We start from the raw sequence: 16,200 nt of genomic DNA, 5'->3' as shown, positions 1-16,200 counted from the left end.
ACAGAATGGGACAGGAGAGGATGGGACAGAACAGGACGGGACGGGACAGGACAGCAGTTGGGAGGTGATCACCAGGAAGAGGGAACCTGACCTGCAGAGGCGGCTGGAGACTCGGCCCATGGGGTGGTGGGGCCCACCTCCCTTACCCTCCCTGTGGGCTTCCTGAAGCCTGCAGGGACAGAGGCTGCAGGGGCAGAGGCTGCAGGGACAGAGGCCGCAGGTGCCCGCCTGGCCGGGGAAGCACTGGGTCCCAGAGGCGGACACGGAACCAGCCGGCGCGGGTCACCGCGCTTTCCCAGCTAAGAGTGGGAGAGGCCCTCCCCTCCAAAGCACACCAGCCACTTCACGACGGCAGCCCTCGCTCGTGGCTGAGGACGGGCCCTGGGCCTCAGGCGACTCGTGTGGCTCTGTGCTGGCCTGGGCGCTGCCCACTCACCTGTGGCCGTGAGCAGCAGCGAGCAGTCCTGGCCGTTCAGGTACTCCATGGCGGTGATGCGGGTGTACCGTGGGTTCCCGTTGTGGAAGTAGTCCAGCTTCTCCCCCTTCTCCCAGTCCCAAAAGCTTAGGGCAACAAGAGAGGAGCGGCCATGAAACCCATTCCCCGGGACGGCCACCACCAGGGACTCGCAGAGGACAGGTGACACGGGACGTGCAGGAACAGGGACGCCGGGGCACCAGGCCCGGCACACGGGCTCCTGCCGCTCATTCCACAGGGCCAGGGACCCGGGGCCCCGCTCCGGGGGACAGACCAGAGGCGCGGGGGCGCGCACCCTCAGGCAGTGAAGGGGGGGCCCGGGAGGAGCGTGGGGGGTGGGCGTGAACAGGCAGAAAGGGCTGAGCACCGAGCCTGGCAGGTGTGAGGCAGCTAGGCTGACGGTGGCTGAGGGCCCCCCCTTATTGCTGATGCTGGGGAAGGAGAATAGTTAGGGATGGCAGGACGGCGGGGCAGGGGCGGGGCTCACACCCTCACCCAGACCGAGCTGCCACCAGCGGAGCTCACCAGATGCTGTCTTTGTCGGCAACAGCCACGCAGGGAGTGAAGGGGTGGAACTTGACCACGGAGGGGACGCCGGGGTTCCGGTTCAGGAAGATCTGGTCGTCCAGCCTAGTGATGCCTGAGCCGAGAGATGCACGCGGGCCTCACTCCACAGTCAGTGTGACTACGGATCAGCCCCCCAACACCCGGGCCTCGGGGGGGCCTGCTCCTGCCGCTCCTTTCCGTGTTCGCACACACGCCGCCTGGCCCCCGTGGGTGGGCTGTGGGGGGCCTCACCCTTCTGGATGAGCTGCTGAGCCTGCTTCCGGACCCGGCTGTTGCGCAGGAACCGCCACTCCCGCTCCTTGCGGACCTGACTCTCCGTGTCGTGCTCCTCCGGGATCTGCGGCCACAAAACCCACCGTGTCGGCCTCGGCCCCGGGACGGCTGTCGTCCACTGCAGGGAAGGCCCTTCCTCCCCACGTGCCAAGGGACCGGGCGCTCTGGCCCGGCCTGTGCGCCAAGGCCCCAGCACAGGGTGCATGGCGGAGACGGACGCAGGGCTGGTCCCTGAGCTTCTGGGCACACGGGAGCCGCCCCCCCTCCTGCTGGGTCGGAGGCTCTGAGGCCTGGGATGGGGTGGGGCTGGGGAGGGTGCTGGGCCTCCATGGTCGGGAGCAGAGACCAAGGACCCAGCGGGGAAGCTGAATGTGTGGCCACCTCCCGACAAGGGCAACGGGATGCACCACTTTCACAGTGAGCACGATGCTTCCGGGAAGTGAGGGGCCGGGATCGGAGCCCAGGAGCGTTTTCTGCAGGAGGGACCAGGCCAGGCCCATAGACACTTCACGCACTTAAAACGCAAATCGGGGGGCAGGGGGCGCTGCTCAGACGCCTTGCCACAGGAAAGCGGGCATCATTGGATAACAAGTGACGGAGGAGAGCGACCAGGGCAGGGCTGCCCGTGGCAGTGGGGAGGCAGGCCGGCCCCTCTGGGAGCCACGCTCCCCAACCTGGCCACCCACTGTGCTGAGCGTCAGGGGAGCTGAGCTGCAGCCCTGCGAACCCGCGCCAGCACCTGCTGCCGCCCGGGGACCCTGGGCACGCCTCCCCTGGAACAGGGGTGTGCACAAACCGCTCTCTGCTCCCTCTTGGTCATGGTCTGTGTGTGCACGAAAGCTGGGGCCACAGATGGGTGTGCAAAACACGTGTGTAAGGGAGAGCAGCACTTAGCCAGCAATGAGCTGGGACTGACGTCCCGCATCTATTCCGAGTGTGATCGCTTGTTTGAATAACAAGGACATGTTTCCTCAGTCACACACAGCCCAGTGACCTGGGCCAACCCTGGCTCCCCAATGGACCCCACAGGGCTGTGAAGTCCCTGAACACAGGAGAAACCAGGCAAGCAAGGAGCCATCCGGCTTCCCCAGGCAGAGGGCCGAGACCGGGAGTGTGCCGTGACCTGCCTGCCGCCAGTGTGGGGTGGTCTCCTCTGCTGGCTCGGGCGCCCACACGCACATGCCCGTGTGGCCGAGGCTGAGACACGAAAGGGCTTCTACACAGACAGCAGTCTGTGTCGCCCGGAACATTCTGTGTCTCCTCGATGCCTCGTGACGTTTGACCACATAACGAACACACCCTGAACCTCATGCCAGTGTCTGCGCACAGGTGACCAGAGGCCTCTGATTTCCGGGTTGCCATTTATGCTCCCTCTTTTTTTTCCTTAAAGAAAGTCACAAATCCACCTCCAACCAAACAGTGACAAGGACAGGAAACAGGAAGACAAGGAGAGAAGGTGCCAGAGACGCACGGACAGCCGGCAGGTGGCAGCTGGGAGGGAGCACGGGCTTCACCAGTTGGAGTCACTCGCGAGCTTGTCGGAGGGAGAATGATGGGCAGCCAACAACATGGAGGAACAACGAGACGAGACCCCCCGGTGGCACGGGAGGGACCTGGCGGGCTGAGTGGCGGGCAGAGGGACAGGGCGGGCCCGTGCCCACAGCTCTCGGAACCACACACTGGAGGGGCACAAATGTGGGCACTGTCATTCCTAGGGCACTTCCCCGCCCTGGGGTCACCGAGATGGAGTTCACACGCAGGACACCTCTCCTTTTGGGGCCGAGTTCTGACTTCTGACAAGTGCTTCATCACACAGCCATGCCATCGGGACCGGGGGCAGCTCCCCCCCAAGCGCAGCGGCCCCCACCGTCACCCACCCACCCGATTTCCGGAATGCTGGGCAAGCAGACCATTTGGTGAGCGGCTGAGTCCGGCTCACGCTGCGCCGCGCGGCTCTGCCTCGGTCTATTGGCCGGTGGAGGAGGCCGGGGTGGTCCCTGGTCCCTGGTGATTATGAGGGAAGCCACTGGGAGCGGCCACAGGTTCCTGGGTGGACGCTGGGGGCAGAGCGGCGGGGCTGCCGGTTGGGGTGTTAGGCTCGGGATGAGGAGCAGCCGACCGCTTCCAGGGTCTGTGACGCTTGCATTTGTGCCGCAACGTCTGAGCTCCTGGGGCAGCTGCCGTCACGGTGGGACCTCCTCCGCCGCCGCACGCCCCCAGCGGCGGCCAACTTTAGACGCACACTTCACAACCCATCGTCCACCTGCGGTCCGTGCACCCATGTTCTTCACAGTGCTGCTCAGAAAGGTCGTCACTGGGTCCCTGTGGGCTTGTGCTCTTCGCATCTTACTAAGAAACCACAGCCCTGGCTGGTGCGGCTCAGTGGATCCCGTGCCACCCTGGGAACCAAAGGGTCGCCGGTTCGATTCCCAGTCGGGACACATGCCTGGGTTGCGGGTCAGGTCCCCAGTGGGGGGCATGTGAGAGGCAACCACACACTGATGTTTCTCTCCTTCTCCTTCCTTCCCCTCTCTCTAAAAATAAATAAAAATCTTAAAAAAGAAGGAAACCATCACCCGACCCTGGGCCATGAAGAGTTTCTTCTGGAAGTTTCGTGGCTGAAGGCTTCGAATTTAGGGCTGCGCCTCACATGGACTTCGCTCCTGCGGGGCCGAGGGCCGCCCTTCTGAAAACCAGCGAGCCGCGCCGCCCCGGCCCGCGGACCAGCAGGCGCACCACGGCTCACCGCCTCCCCGACCGCTTGGCTCCGTGGCGAGTCTTGAGACGAGACCGTGTGAGTCCTCCCGCCGTGTCCCACTTTCTTTGTTCCCCTGATGTTTTAGAAGAGGCTCGTCGCCGTGAGGAGGACCCGCTGTGACATGGACTGAGAGACTGTGCCAGCCCACAGACCGATTCAGGAGAGGACTCTGCCGCAAGTCCCCCACCACGGCCGGGACCCCCGCCGGTGGGGGCTGTTGCCGACGTCATCGGTGCGCAGCGCCTTCCCACTCCGGGCCTCCCACGCACTTGCTTTGTGGTTTACACCTTGTGGCTTTTTTGGGGGTTGGGGTGGGGTGGAGTGGGGTGCTACTGCGAAGGGTTTAAATTCGCAGAGAAACACAGCTGGTCGTCTGTGTGATGCCCCAGACCCTGCGCTGTGGTCGCCGCAGGTCACTCATGCCAGCAGCCCTCCGTCGGCCACCGGCCAGCAGGGTGGGGTGTAGGAATGAAGAGGTCAGACCCCCGGCCTCAGCTTCCCTGATTCCAGAGAAAACCACCGTCTTGTTGCGACGAGAAGGGTGCCAATTGCAGGCTGTTGGGCGGCCTGTACGAGGAACACGTCCATCTGTCCCCAGCTGGCTGAGCGTCTTTCTTGTGAACGGCTGATGAACCCTGTCCAGTCCTTGGTCTGTAGCTGCGATGACCCTGTGGCTTTTCCTCAGGTGGGGACATGCTCAGGCACATGACTGATTCAGAAAGAGCCCCAAAGCCCATCATGTCGGGCCAGCTGGTCTCCCGAACCGCAGCCGCACCTTCCAGGAGCTGCTGCCCCCACAGCTCGGAGGGACCGCCCAGGCTGTGCCAACAGACCAGGCTCCAAGGAGATGGCGCCCGCACCGGAGTGGCCGTGCAGGGCGCCGCTGTGTGGCTGCACCGTCTCCGGGCCAGTCCCTCCCAGTGGAGGCCTCTCTCCGGTGCGTCCTGCTACTACAGACCCTCCGGAGTGGGCGTCTGCGGACACGCCCACTGCACCTCCCCCTGAGCGGGCCTGGCGGGGCTCAGGGCCACCATTCTGTGACTTTAAAACCTGCGACTGAAGTGCCCAGCCCGCCAGCAGGACCTGGGAGCTCCCGTCCCCGCTCACCCCGGGAAGCCAGCCTCTGCACAAAGTGAGGTGGGCAACCTGCCCCTGCGAGGAAGGGCCTCTTCCTCCCGCAGTCGGAACAAACTCCAATGCGTCTTTCAGAAGCACACGGCGCACCTTCGACGTCCTTCCCAAAGCACACGGGCACCTGGGGGCCCCCAGGGCAGAGGGAGGGGGCGGCTTCCTCCCTCAGAGGACACCCAGCGGGACCTCTCTCCCCCACATGCTTCGGGGTGCCCCCCGCCCCCACTGCCAGCCCCACGTGACAGGAACACTGTGCACCATTCGTTCTGCCCAGCACTCCGCCTCCCCCCACCCCCAAAGCGCTCAGGGTGGGGGTCCCATCGCTGAGAGAGGTCCCAGCCGAGAGCTCTGTTTAGTTTCCATGTAGCACAGGCTAATAAAGAAGTCCCCAGTGTTTTATTGCACAAACACGTCATTAGGTAATTAATTAAATAACATTGTGAGTACCACCTTGAAAAAGTAGAAAAGAAATGGTAAGAAATGAGATAAAACACGAGTTTATAAAAGGTTTCTAGCCTCGGCCGGTGTAGCTCAGTGGATTGAGCATGGGCCTGCTAGCTAAGAGATCAAGGTTCGATTCCGAGTCGGGGCACATGCCAAGGTTGCAGGCCAGTTCCCAGCAGGGGACACACAAGAGGCAACCATACATTCATGTTTCTCTCCCTCTCTCCTTCCCTCCCCTCTAGAAATAAAGAAATAAAGTATCAAAAAAAAAAAAGGTTTCTAACTGGTATAAAGGAAAACTGTCGCCCAAGCCCTTCTGCGCCCCAACATCCCAGCTGCCGTCAGCAGTTCCAGACAGGCTGACTGCACGGAGCTCTGCTGTCCCTCACCACACTCGGCTTGTCACTGAAGGTCCAGGCACGCGGAACTGTTTCCGCGTGTGTGGCAGGGGAGACACCGACCCCACTGCCTCCAGAGCCTGGTGGTGACCGCCCGGAATAGTCTCCAGTGGACACTGCTGTCCTCCCCCCGGGTCCCTGCCCACGCTCCAGGGGCCGCACAGTGTGTCACTGGGGCCTGTCTCCTCCGGGCCGGTGATGCGGCGGATGCCCCCCTGCCCCCGCCCAGCCCCGGCAGGAACCAGACGCCCTCCCAGGTGCAGCGGCAGAAACCCACGGGGCCGGGGGCTGTGCTGCCAGGGGCCTGGCACTGGCCACGGAGCAGCTGCTGCCGGCTGTGGGCCTGCACGCGAGTGACACCCACGGACACCCATGTCGAGGGCGGACCCCAACGCCGAGGGCAGGGAGGCAGACCCTTGGGGAACAAGTGAGACTCACATTCAAGTTCAGAGAAATGAGCTCGGGGTAACCTACGCCGCTCCTCCCCGGGCCACAGGCAGGGACCGAGAGCAGGCACGTCTCAAAGAGCAGCGGTGCCTCGCCCGTGGGACTCAGCACAGCTCACAGCCCCCGACCCTCAGTGGGACAGCGGACCAGACCCCTGCCACGGGGACGGCTTGGCCGTGCCGGTCTTAGGCGGTGAAACATCTCCAGGAAGCTGAGTCCTGTCGGTGTTAAATGGAACCCTGGACTTCAACAGCTGGCACCACAGCTCCGAAGGGCGACTGGTTCCCCCGGGCCTGTGCCCTGCCGTGTCTGCTCCAAGCTCCGAGCAGGCCCCCTCTTCCCTCCTGGGGCTGGGAGGGGTGCCGTCCACGGCCCACGGGGGCGACGTGCTAGCCACAGGCAGGTGAGCAGCGGTGGGCAGGCTGGCCTCGGGGCAGCCTGGCCCACGGGCCATGGTGACCTTGCTGCTGCCCCACCTCTGTTCTGAGGAGGGAGAGGCTCGTGCAGAAGATGGAAGTGCCCCGGAAGCAGCGTCCTCAGAGCCACCGCCTCGGGTCCTCTGGGGTCCCGTCAGGACTGGCTTCCGTCTTTTTTCTGGGCTCAGGTGTATGACGTGCCATGCGCACCCAGGGGGCACACAACTGTGACCGCACTACAGGGTGACTGCTCTCTACTCAGCCTGGGTCTTGCTTTTCCTTCTTCCCGATAGTCTTGCTGGAAGCGTTTCCTTACGTCACTTTTTGAGCTGGATTTTTGAACAGCTCCGAGAAGACAAAGTATTTCACTGCCTGTGGCCTTCCTCCCTCAGTGGCGGATCCGGGCAGGTCCTCATTCCGTGGGCTGTACAAGTCTCGCCCAGAAGGTCCCTAACGCGGCCACTCCCTGGGGGTAACACCCCAGCGACACCTGGCCGGGTCGGGGGTGTGGCTGTGCAAGGCGCTGGCGCCACGGCCAGACCGCGCTCTGCGCCAGAGAAGTCGGGCCTCCTGTCCCTCTTCATCCCCAGTCTCAACGGGCTGGAAGGCATTACCTGCCGCGGCCGTGACGGCGAGCATTCCGTTTTTACTGACAAACACGTCCCACTCTGGGGGGGAAGAGAGCGGGAAGCAGGCCCACCCTTCCCGGGAGCTGCTGGGACGCGGCGCTCGCCCTGTGACGAGGAACAAGCTGCAGCTTCATTTTCAAGGAGCCACATGAGGGGCATTTCCTGGGAGCCAGAGTCCAGGGGAGTCAGGGGAGGACGGCCCCAGGTGCCGCCCCGACAAAGCAGTGTCGGCTGTCACCGTGCGTGTGGCTCACATCTGCAGGCACAGGGACACTTGTGTCACAACCGTGGCAGGGGCAAGCCTGTGAGGCAGCCTCATGGAATGAGCCGGGCACGCCAGCATCAGCCCCGGAGGACAGGTCTTCCGGAAAATCAGCGACACCGGTCTCCAAAGCGCAGAGCCGCCTGGCACAGCCTGGGGACAGGCCGCAGGCTGCCCCCACCTGGAGGGGCCGACAAGCCTGGGGTAGCCTAGCCAGGCACGAGGAACCGGGGCAGTTCACAGGGCAAGCTCAGAAGCGGCAGCCTTTCTCCCCCGCTCCCTCCCTCCCTCTCTGCGGGGCAAACAGGAAAGCAAGTGAAGTCTATTTCTTTTGCTGTTTTATTTCAACTGTGGCCACCAGCTACCATGACAGCAATCTGGTGTTACCCTCCAACGGTTGCAGAGGTGGCGGGACAGGAGTCCCAGAGGGACAGTGCCAGCAGCTGGTGCAGCAGGGCCCTTACCGCCTGCTCCGCCTCAGGTCACGGCCCAGGTCCCAGGCCAGTGGGGTCCCCACGCCGGGTGGCCCGGGCCACCAGCTAAGAGTTGAGGCCCAGGTGCCCTAGAGGGAGGCGCTGCGGGACCTGAGCGTGGCCCAGGGGGCAGCTGGGCGCGCCCTCTGCCCCAGGGCGAATGGTGCAGTACCTTCATGACGGGCTGGGCGAAGTACCGGGCACTCCAGTCGCAGAAGCCCGTCTGCATTGTGGCCGAGATGAAGCTCTTGTGTCCGGCAGCGTCGTCTGGGTCATCGGCGGTCTTCCGGGCGTGTGGGGAGGGGAGAAGGGGACAGAGATGGTGAGACAGGCACCCTGCCTCTGTGCATGTGCATCGCAGGGGCAGCTGTGCTGGACAGAAGGCAGAGGTGGGTGGCACTGCCCCTGTGTCCGGGTGGCCCTGGGGCCCTGGGTGTGTGGACAGGGTTCCAGGAACTGGCATTAGGGAGGGCCACCCGAGTCTGCATACGGGGAGCTGTGTCCCTGCCTAGGGCCTGAGGGTGGCTTGGTGCCCCTGTCCCGAGCCAGTTGGACAGGCTTGTCAGTGCCAGGTCAGGGGTCCCCATGAGCTTCGGGCTGCAGCACCGATGGGGCAGCACTCGGGCGCCCCAACAACGGTGCGCCGGCCCTGGGAGGGACGTGCTCTGGCGGAGCTCGAGGCTGCCCGGTACCTGCGAGAGTCACACCTAAAGCATCATGCTGCCTACCGGACACTGCGTTACCTGCTGCAGGACCTCTGATGGCTGGGCTGTCAGAGTCTGAGCCCCTGGCCCAAGATGACCCCGCAGGGCACTGACTGGGTGGTGGGACAGGAGGGGACCCTCAGGGAGGAGCCCTGGCCACCCAGGAGGCTTGCCTGGTGGGAACCCCACGGCAGATGCAGTAACAGGTGCCACTCTGCCTGGGGGAGACTTCGCCCACCCTGCCACCACAGCACTGTGCTCCGGGACCAGGCCCGAGGACAGTGTGCGTCTGCCTCTGCGTCACAGCCATGGGGTGGGCAGGGCTGGTGGCACCTGTGAGACCATCGCCAGCTTGCTCTTCCTGCTCCAAGGGCACCCTGCAGGCCACGTGACCTTGGCCGAGACCCCCAGGACCCAGCCTGGGTGTCCCCCGTTAGTGAGCCACCCCCTGAAATGCAGATACTCGACCCTCTCCCCGTGGGCCGCTGGCCATGCCCAGCAGTGGTAAAATGCATTTCCCGTGAAAGGAAAGCAAACCAGTGGCTCGGCCTGGTCTCGTCACAGGGACGCTGCCAAGAGCAGTCCACCCAGGACAAGGCGCGGAGTTCTCGGACACGGCCACCACAAGGGCTGAGGAGCAAAGCCGTCGGCACCCCCCCCCCCCCACTGGAATCAGAGTGTGACTGCCTTGAGTCACACAGGGTGCAAGACACCCACCTGGTCTGGGCCCTTGTCGAACATCTTCCGTGTGCGGGGGAACTGGTGGGAGTGGGGCGTGTACTGCACCCCCGTGGGCCCAGTAGCACCCAATCGGCCTGCAGGCAGCTCTCGGCTGACCGGCTGCTTGGCCGCGTCGCTGGTCGGGCTGGAGCTGCTTGTGCTGGATGTTGGAGGGGAGCCTCTGCCGTTGGGGAAAGACACATGGCATCACCCTGACTCCATCACCCTGACGCCAGACACCAGAGTCCCCCGGTCACCCCCAGATGCAGCCGTGGCCTGGGGTCATCAGCTCGGACGCCTGCAATCCCCCGACCTGCCAACCCGACTTCCACACACCTGCCGCGGATGCCGAGCCAAAGACCGCAGCCAGGACCTGGCGAACCGGCCCGGCGCATGCACGGATCTGCAGTCCTGGGACTCAGCACACAGCCTCCCTCCCTCGGGTGGGCACCGGCCCCCCACGGGTCTGACGGGGTTTGTAGACCCTCCCTCAGTCTCAGTGAGCAGCCATGGAGGTCAGGCTCTGCTCAGGTCTGCTGCTCCGTGTGTGCCGCGAAGGCGGGCAGGGCTCAGACTGGAGACCGCAGGGGTGTGGGAGAGGGGACGGCGGGGCACGCGGGCGCGTGGTGCATGGGGCTGGCAGGCGGGGGGCAGGGGCGGCCTCGACCACTCACCCCGCCTGCTGGATGTGCACACCCTTGTTGGTGGGGCTGGCGGGCGCCGACTGGGTGAGCGAGGACGTGCTGAGGATGCGCTGCGGCCGGGCGTTCACGGTGGCCTGCGAGGGCAAGGGACCCGAGACATGGACGGTCGGCCACAAGACCAGTACGGGCTGGGCTGCCTTTGCGTGGCTTCAGCAGCAAAGCCCCTGTGACGCAGGGAACCTCGCTCTTCGCAAAGGTGCCAGCTGTAAACGCCCCCAAAGTCACCCTGCAGGTGAAATGATACTGCTTTGCTTATCTTTTCTTTTTTAGTTTTCCTTTAAAAGAGGTAAAACACATCAATATGTGGTTGCCTCTTGTACGCCCCCGACATTGGAGATCTGACCTTGTCTGCAACCCAGACTTGTAGACCAGGAACAAGTTCCCTGACTGGGAACTGAACCAGCGACCCTTTGGTTCACAGGCCGGTGCTCAGTCCACTGAGCCACACCAGCTGGGGCTGCTGTGCTTTTCTAGCAGTTGTCTGCCCGGGTGCAGTGTGGCCCCAGGTGGCCACCAGGGCTCAGAGGGCTGGGCCCCAGGAAGTTGAGAGAAAGCTCTCTGGGCTCCAGGCACCAATGAGACCAGGAGCGCCCACTGTGGGCCTGATGGTTCACACCCAGGACGGTCCCCCGGACGCTGGCACTCAGGCGAAGGTGGCTCTGCCTTCCTCTTCCCATGAGGATGTGGGGAGAGTTGGAAATGACAGTGACCATGCCAGGGAGATGAGTAGAAATGAGTTGGAAATGACACACGCACTCACACACAGACGTGCATGCACACACACGAATGCATCCCCTCCAGCCCCCGACCAGCGCTGGGAGCTGGTGGGGGTGAGACTGTGGGGACTTCAGGGGCTGGTGAGAAGGTGTCATCGGGTGCACACTGCTTCGAAATGCGGACTGTGCGCTGGGGCGGTGACTCAGGAGTCCCACTTCCCCAGGGACCCTCCTCCCACTCTGCTGCTTCCTGGGCCCCGCCCACCTGCCCCCTTCAAGGAGGCTCCAGGGTGACAGCGAGTGGGCGCCCAGTGACTCAGTCTTTGGGGGTGCACTGGGTTGGACTTTGTACCCCTCCAGGCCGACCAGACGGCCCCTCCTGAATGCTGCTCACACCGGCAGTGGCCGCCCTCTGACTGCTGCAGTGGGGACAGTGGGGACAGTGGGGACAGTGGGGACAGGCCTGGTGCAGTGGGCATTGGAGATGCCTCGGCCACGGCTCTCCCGGGACAGTCGGGGTCCCAGGCTGGGCCGGAGCCTCCCACAGCCTGACGGTTCCCGTCAGATCAGCCCGTGTCTGCTGGGCGCCGCCTGTGGGCTGCAGTGGGAGGGGCCTCAGGGTCGAGCGGACGGCCTGGCTGTGGTGCGCCAGTGTGGAGCGCTGGGGGGTGGGGTGGGTGCCTGGGCCGGGAGCTTCGGCAGAGGCCCCTCCCCATGCTGGCCAGTCCCTGTTCTACGCAGAGAGCAGGCTGCACCCAGAGCAGCAGGAGGGCGGAGGAGAGTCGGGGTGCCAGCCCAACGGGAAGCAAAGGCTGCAGGAGGCGGGGGCCGACCCAGCCAGGCGGCTCTGTAAGTGGGCTTCCTGCAGCCAGGACGTCCAGGGTGGGAGCAGCCAGGCCCAGGGCCACCTCCACAGGCTTCTCGGGCTGAGCTTCGTCACCTGGTGCCCTGACATGAGAAGCAGTCGCAGGGAACACGTCCCGGGCATGTGGTGGCTGTATCTGAGCCAAGGGGCTGACCTGGCCGGGCTTGGAGGTCCCTCGGGACCCACGTGGCTGGGAAGGGGCCGGGGGTGCGGCGGCACACACACCTTGTAGGCGATGCTGTTGAGCACCTTCATGGCCAGGTCGCACACGTCCGGGTAGGGGTCTGCGGCCAAATGCAGGAGGACCCTCCAGATCTGCGTGTAGACGCTGTTGAAGGACACGCCTGTGGGGAGAAGGCGGCGGCGGGTCAGGGAAGGCAGCCACGGGGGCTCCGGTAGCTCTTCTGGGGGCACTGCCCCCTTCTAAGCAGAAATCCCTCTGGAAGGAAGGTGAGTCAGAAAAGGGCAGGACTTCCCGCCTGGTGCCGGGCTCCCAGTGAGCACTGGGCTCCTGGGCTGCCTGATTCTGTCCGGACTTCTGGCAGCCACCGTGACCTGCCTGAGGGCACACGCTGGGGGAGTGCCCACCCCTTCCTCCACCCCCAGCGGGCTCCAGGCTCAGTCATCCACTCACGCAGCACGGGCCGCACTGTCCCTGAGCCCCCAGACGTCACGGGGGCCCGTGACACGACCTGAGACCCCAGGACCTCCCAGGACACCCAGCAACACTTCCTGAGTGTCCTCCATGCAGAGCCCGTCTGTGTGCCCACTGTAGGCTGACGGGACAGAGTGTGTGTGCACTCACACACGCTCACGTGTGATGGCCCATGTGGGAAGGGAAGGAGAGGGGCGGGCTGTGTGCAGGCTGCTCAAGGCCATCTGACCCCCCAACCCCTGACACAGGCATCACCGCGGATGACAGAGGGGACAGCAAGGCCCGGCTGCTGGAAGGGCAAGGCCATCCTGGCAGCAGGGCAGGGGCTGAGTGGGGAGAAGAGCCGGTGCCCACCCCTGGGCAAGCCCGGGTGGGAACGGGGGGTGGTCCTGCCCCAAGGCACAGGGGCTCTGGCGAAACACGGCCTCGCAGAGCCGCCCCCTCCCCCCTGGGGAGGCCACGGCCTCTTCCAGAGAGCCCACGCCCGCCCAGCGACAGAGGTTAGGAGCCTCCCCAGTAAGCCACGCCCCCACATCGCGGTCGGCCAATCACAGAGAAGCCCCTTGGCCGTTAACTATACGAAGGCCCCTGAGCAACCTGGCTGTTTGAGCTGAGCGAGATTTCGATCAAACCAAGAGCAGGCCCACGAAGGCTTGGAGTCCAGTCAGATTTGGGTGTGGGCCCTGCACGGACCCTCGTGTGGGCACATACCCTGCACTGACTGGAGAGGGGTCGCTTCTGCTCACTGGCTCCGGCCTCCCTCTGAGGCCGCTCTGTGAAAACTCGTCCCAGCTCACAGGCCCTCCAGCAGCTCCGGCTCGGCTGCCATTCCAGAGGTGCGGGGGCGGCTGTGCCTGGGGGGGCCTGCGCAGAGGTGCCGTGGCCGGGTGGGGGCCAGGCCCGAACAGCACCTGCCGCCCTGCAGGCCTAGACGGCCCCCGGCCAGAGGAAACTGTCCCTTTCCTGGTCTGCGTGTCTGCGTGCTCCCGGTGTCCGGCTCCGGTGCTCCCGGGGCGAGAGGGAGAGCACAGCTGTCCTTGGGGCGGCACGCCGGGTGGCCTGCTGCCCCCCAGCCTTCAGCTCCGGGGACGGGTCCACGCGAACCACGCGCTGGCCCCTCTCCCCCTCTGCGCCCGACAGGCCAGACACGGAACAGAGGCTGCTGACGCTCAAACCCCCGTGTCCCTGTGATGCCGTCCAGACCCCACGGTGCAGCCGGAAGAGGCGGGCAGTCAGCCCAGGGGCTCCGGGACGCTCCCTATGATCTTCGTTCCCAGCTTCGCCGCGAGGCAGCCGACTGGAACTGTGCTTCGTCCACAAGGGCCACCGGGTGACTGCAGGCAGGAGCCCCACGCAGGGAGGCGGAGTGCTCCGCAGGGACGCGGCAGGTCACGGTGGGCGCCACGCAGGTCCTCCCCCTCCAGTGAGGAGTGGCAGCAGCCTCCCGGGGCGGGGCCGTGCACGCTGGGCCGGGGTGTGCAGAGGCTCTCAGCAGGACGCGGTGACGGGGCATGGCCTCGGTGCAGACGTGAGGGTGGGCACAGGGCGGCACCGGGTCCCAGTCCCATCCCTTCCCAGCTGTGGCCTCAGGACGAACACGTCACCGTCACTGTTTACTTCTCAGGAAATCACTGCTGTCACTGTGGACGACTTTGTGGCGGAGACGCTGCCTCCGGCACAACTCCACGACCCTCAGGAACAGCCTGGGTTCTGTGTCCCCGACCACAGACAGGGGGACCTTGTGCCGGTGAAAACAGAACATGGTGCGATCGCAGCCTGTGCGCGTTCCCGACCCAGGGCCTGCCGTCTGCGCATCTGTCCCCAACGTGGGGCGATCGCAACTGGAGCCGGGCCCCTGGGGCGCATCTGGCTGTCGAATGCTCGGAGAGGCCTGTCTGGCGCTCGCCGGGCCCTGAAGCACCGCGAACCTGTCTTCACGTTCAGACTAATGGTCACACAGGGCGTGACTGGCGGTCCTGGGGCTCACTGTTCGGAGCGGCGGCCACAACTTTCCAAACAGCATGAGATGGAGGGAGATTTTCTCAGAGCTCCGTGGCAGCTCTGGGTCCCCGGAGCCCCCTGGTTGGCAGAGCGGCCTGGCCCCCTGGAGGCGGGAGCTGCGCCCACTTCACCTAAGTCTCAGGTGCCTCTGATGCTGCGGGCTGCACAGTCCGAGGGGAGTCCCAGCCTGTGGGGGGGCGGGGACTGTCTTCTGAGCGCTCCCACCTCCAGCTCAGCTTGTGACGTTCCCACTGGCATTTCAAAGACTCGAGGGACACGAAGACCACGCTCAGTGTCCTGTAGCAGACACCCGTCCAGGGGCCTGATTTCGTGAGACAGACCAGCACCGAGACCAACCTGACGTCCCCTCGCAGAGCCGAGCTGGGCCCTGACTGGAGTCAGGCCACGTGTCCAGGTGGCTAAGGGGCGTTCTTGCTGTGGGTACGTCCGGGGCCCCCTCAGACACACAGCACCCAACAGCGGGCCCACCAATCCAACCGCAGAGGCACCAAGGCTGACCCACTGTGGCTGTGCTGGCGCAGGGACACATTCCCGCAGCAGGGACGTTACCAAGGGAGCAGAGCACGCAGGAAGGGGTCTTAGGATGGGCGGGCTCGTGCCCACGACGATGACAGTTCAACTGTCGGCGTGCGGTTCTCTCAAGTGCAAGGCTCGGCGTCCCGGCGAGTCCAAGACAGAGGGTTCCGGAGAGGGCCAGGGCGGGGCCTGGCACACGTGTGGAGCAGCAGGAGGACCGCGACACTGGGCCCGAGACAGGCTGGGGGCACTCAGGGCTGCAAAGCTCTGAGTGTGCTGAGTACCGGCAGGGGCGCGGGCACAGGAGGGGCTACGAGCACACCTGGCCCTGGGCCCACGTGCTTGAGTGCAAGCAGCCCCTCGGCTGAGGTGGGGAGGGGGTTCTGGGTGCCGAGGACACCAGTTGAGAAGTCCAGAGTCAGCGGCACCTAAACGGTCACCCCTTCTCCCCAGCGAGCTCCTGATGCCAGGCCCGTGGGCGCTCACAAAACAGCCAGGCCTCGGGACTTGCCGAACTTTGAGCCTGCTGCACTTCAGCAAAATGGCGTCTCACCTGGGGCTGGTCGGTTCTGCACTCATCACCACTTCCAGGACAGGGGACAACACGCCAAGGGGCCACACACTGTGTGCTGGGTGAGCGGACCCCGTGTTTCTGAGAAGGGGCAGGCAGGGGCTGTTCAGGCGCAGGGATGCACCAGGGGCGGGGGGGGGCCTGGCCTCGCCCGGGCGGGCCGGCTGCTGGTGCAGCCCGGAGACTGAGAGCCACGGGGACGCCCTGGGGCAGTTTCTCAGAAATAGGGGTGAAGTGGAAGGTTCTGGAAAAACACAACTCAGCCACCGAAGGTCCCCTCTGAGGACACAGACAACCTGAAGAATGCTGTCATTGTCACACACGTGGGTTCTGAACCCAAATGCGCCAACCCCACGAGCCTGGACGCCCCGAGAACAGGAGCCCCTGACTCATACTCAGTGTCCCTGTCTCAGGTGGGGCCTGTGAGGGACGCTGCCTGTCAGGCACCCCCTGG

The 16,200-nt window shown here is 64.8% G+C and overlaps 1 protein-coding gene across 3 annotated transcripts in view; it reads right to left on the bottom strand.

The window, feature by feature from the left end:
- Positions 1-16,200, bottom strand: part of RPTOR (regulatory associated protein of MTOR complex 1) — a 136,580-nt gene that overhangs the window by 7,165 nt on the left and 113,215 nt on the right. For all 3 annotated transcript variants that reach the window (XM_053659819.1, XM_037157754.2, XM_053659820.1), the window contains 7 exons: positions 12,208-12,326; positions 10,372-10,475; positions 9,695-9,878; positions 8,446-8,556; positions 1,274-1,379; positions 1,001-1,115; positions 437-561 (listed from right to left, as the gene is read on the bottom strand). In XM_053659819.1, the coding sequence (XP_053515794.1) occupies positions 437-561; positions 1,001-1,115; positions 1,274-1,379; positions 8,446-8,556; positions 9,695-9,878; positions 10,372-10,475; positions 12,208-12,326 (864 nt within the window). The remainder of the gene's footprint in view (positions 1-436; positions 562-1,000; positions 1,116-1,273; positions 1,380-8,445; positions 8,557-9,694; positions 9,879-10,371; positions 10,476-12,207; positions 12,327-16,200) is intronic.

The sequence above is a fragment of the Artibeus jamaicensis genome, unplaced genomic scaffold (assembly GCF_021234435.1).
Source record: "Artibeus jamaicensis isolate MK-2021 breed Jamaican fruit bat unplaced genomic scaffold, CSHL_Jam_final contig_2259, whole genome shotgun sequence".
NCBI classification, from domain to species: Eukaryota; Metazoa; Chordata; class Mammalia; order Chiroptera; family Phyllostomidae; genus Artibeus; species Artibeus jamaicensis.
This window is presented reverse-complemented; position numbering and strand designations above follow the sequence as displayed.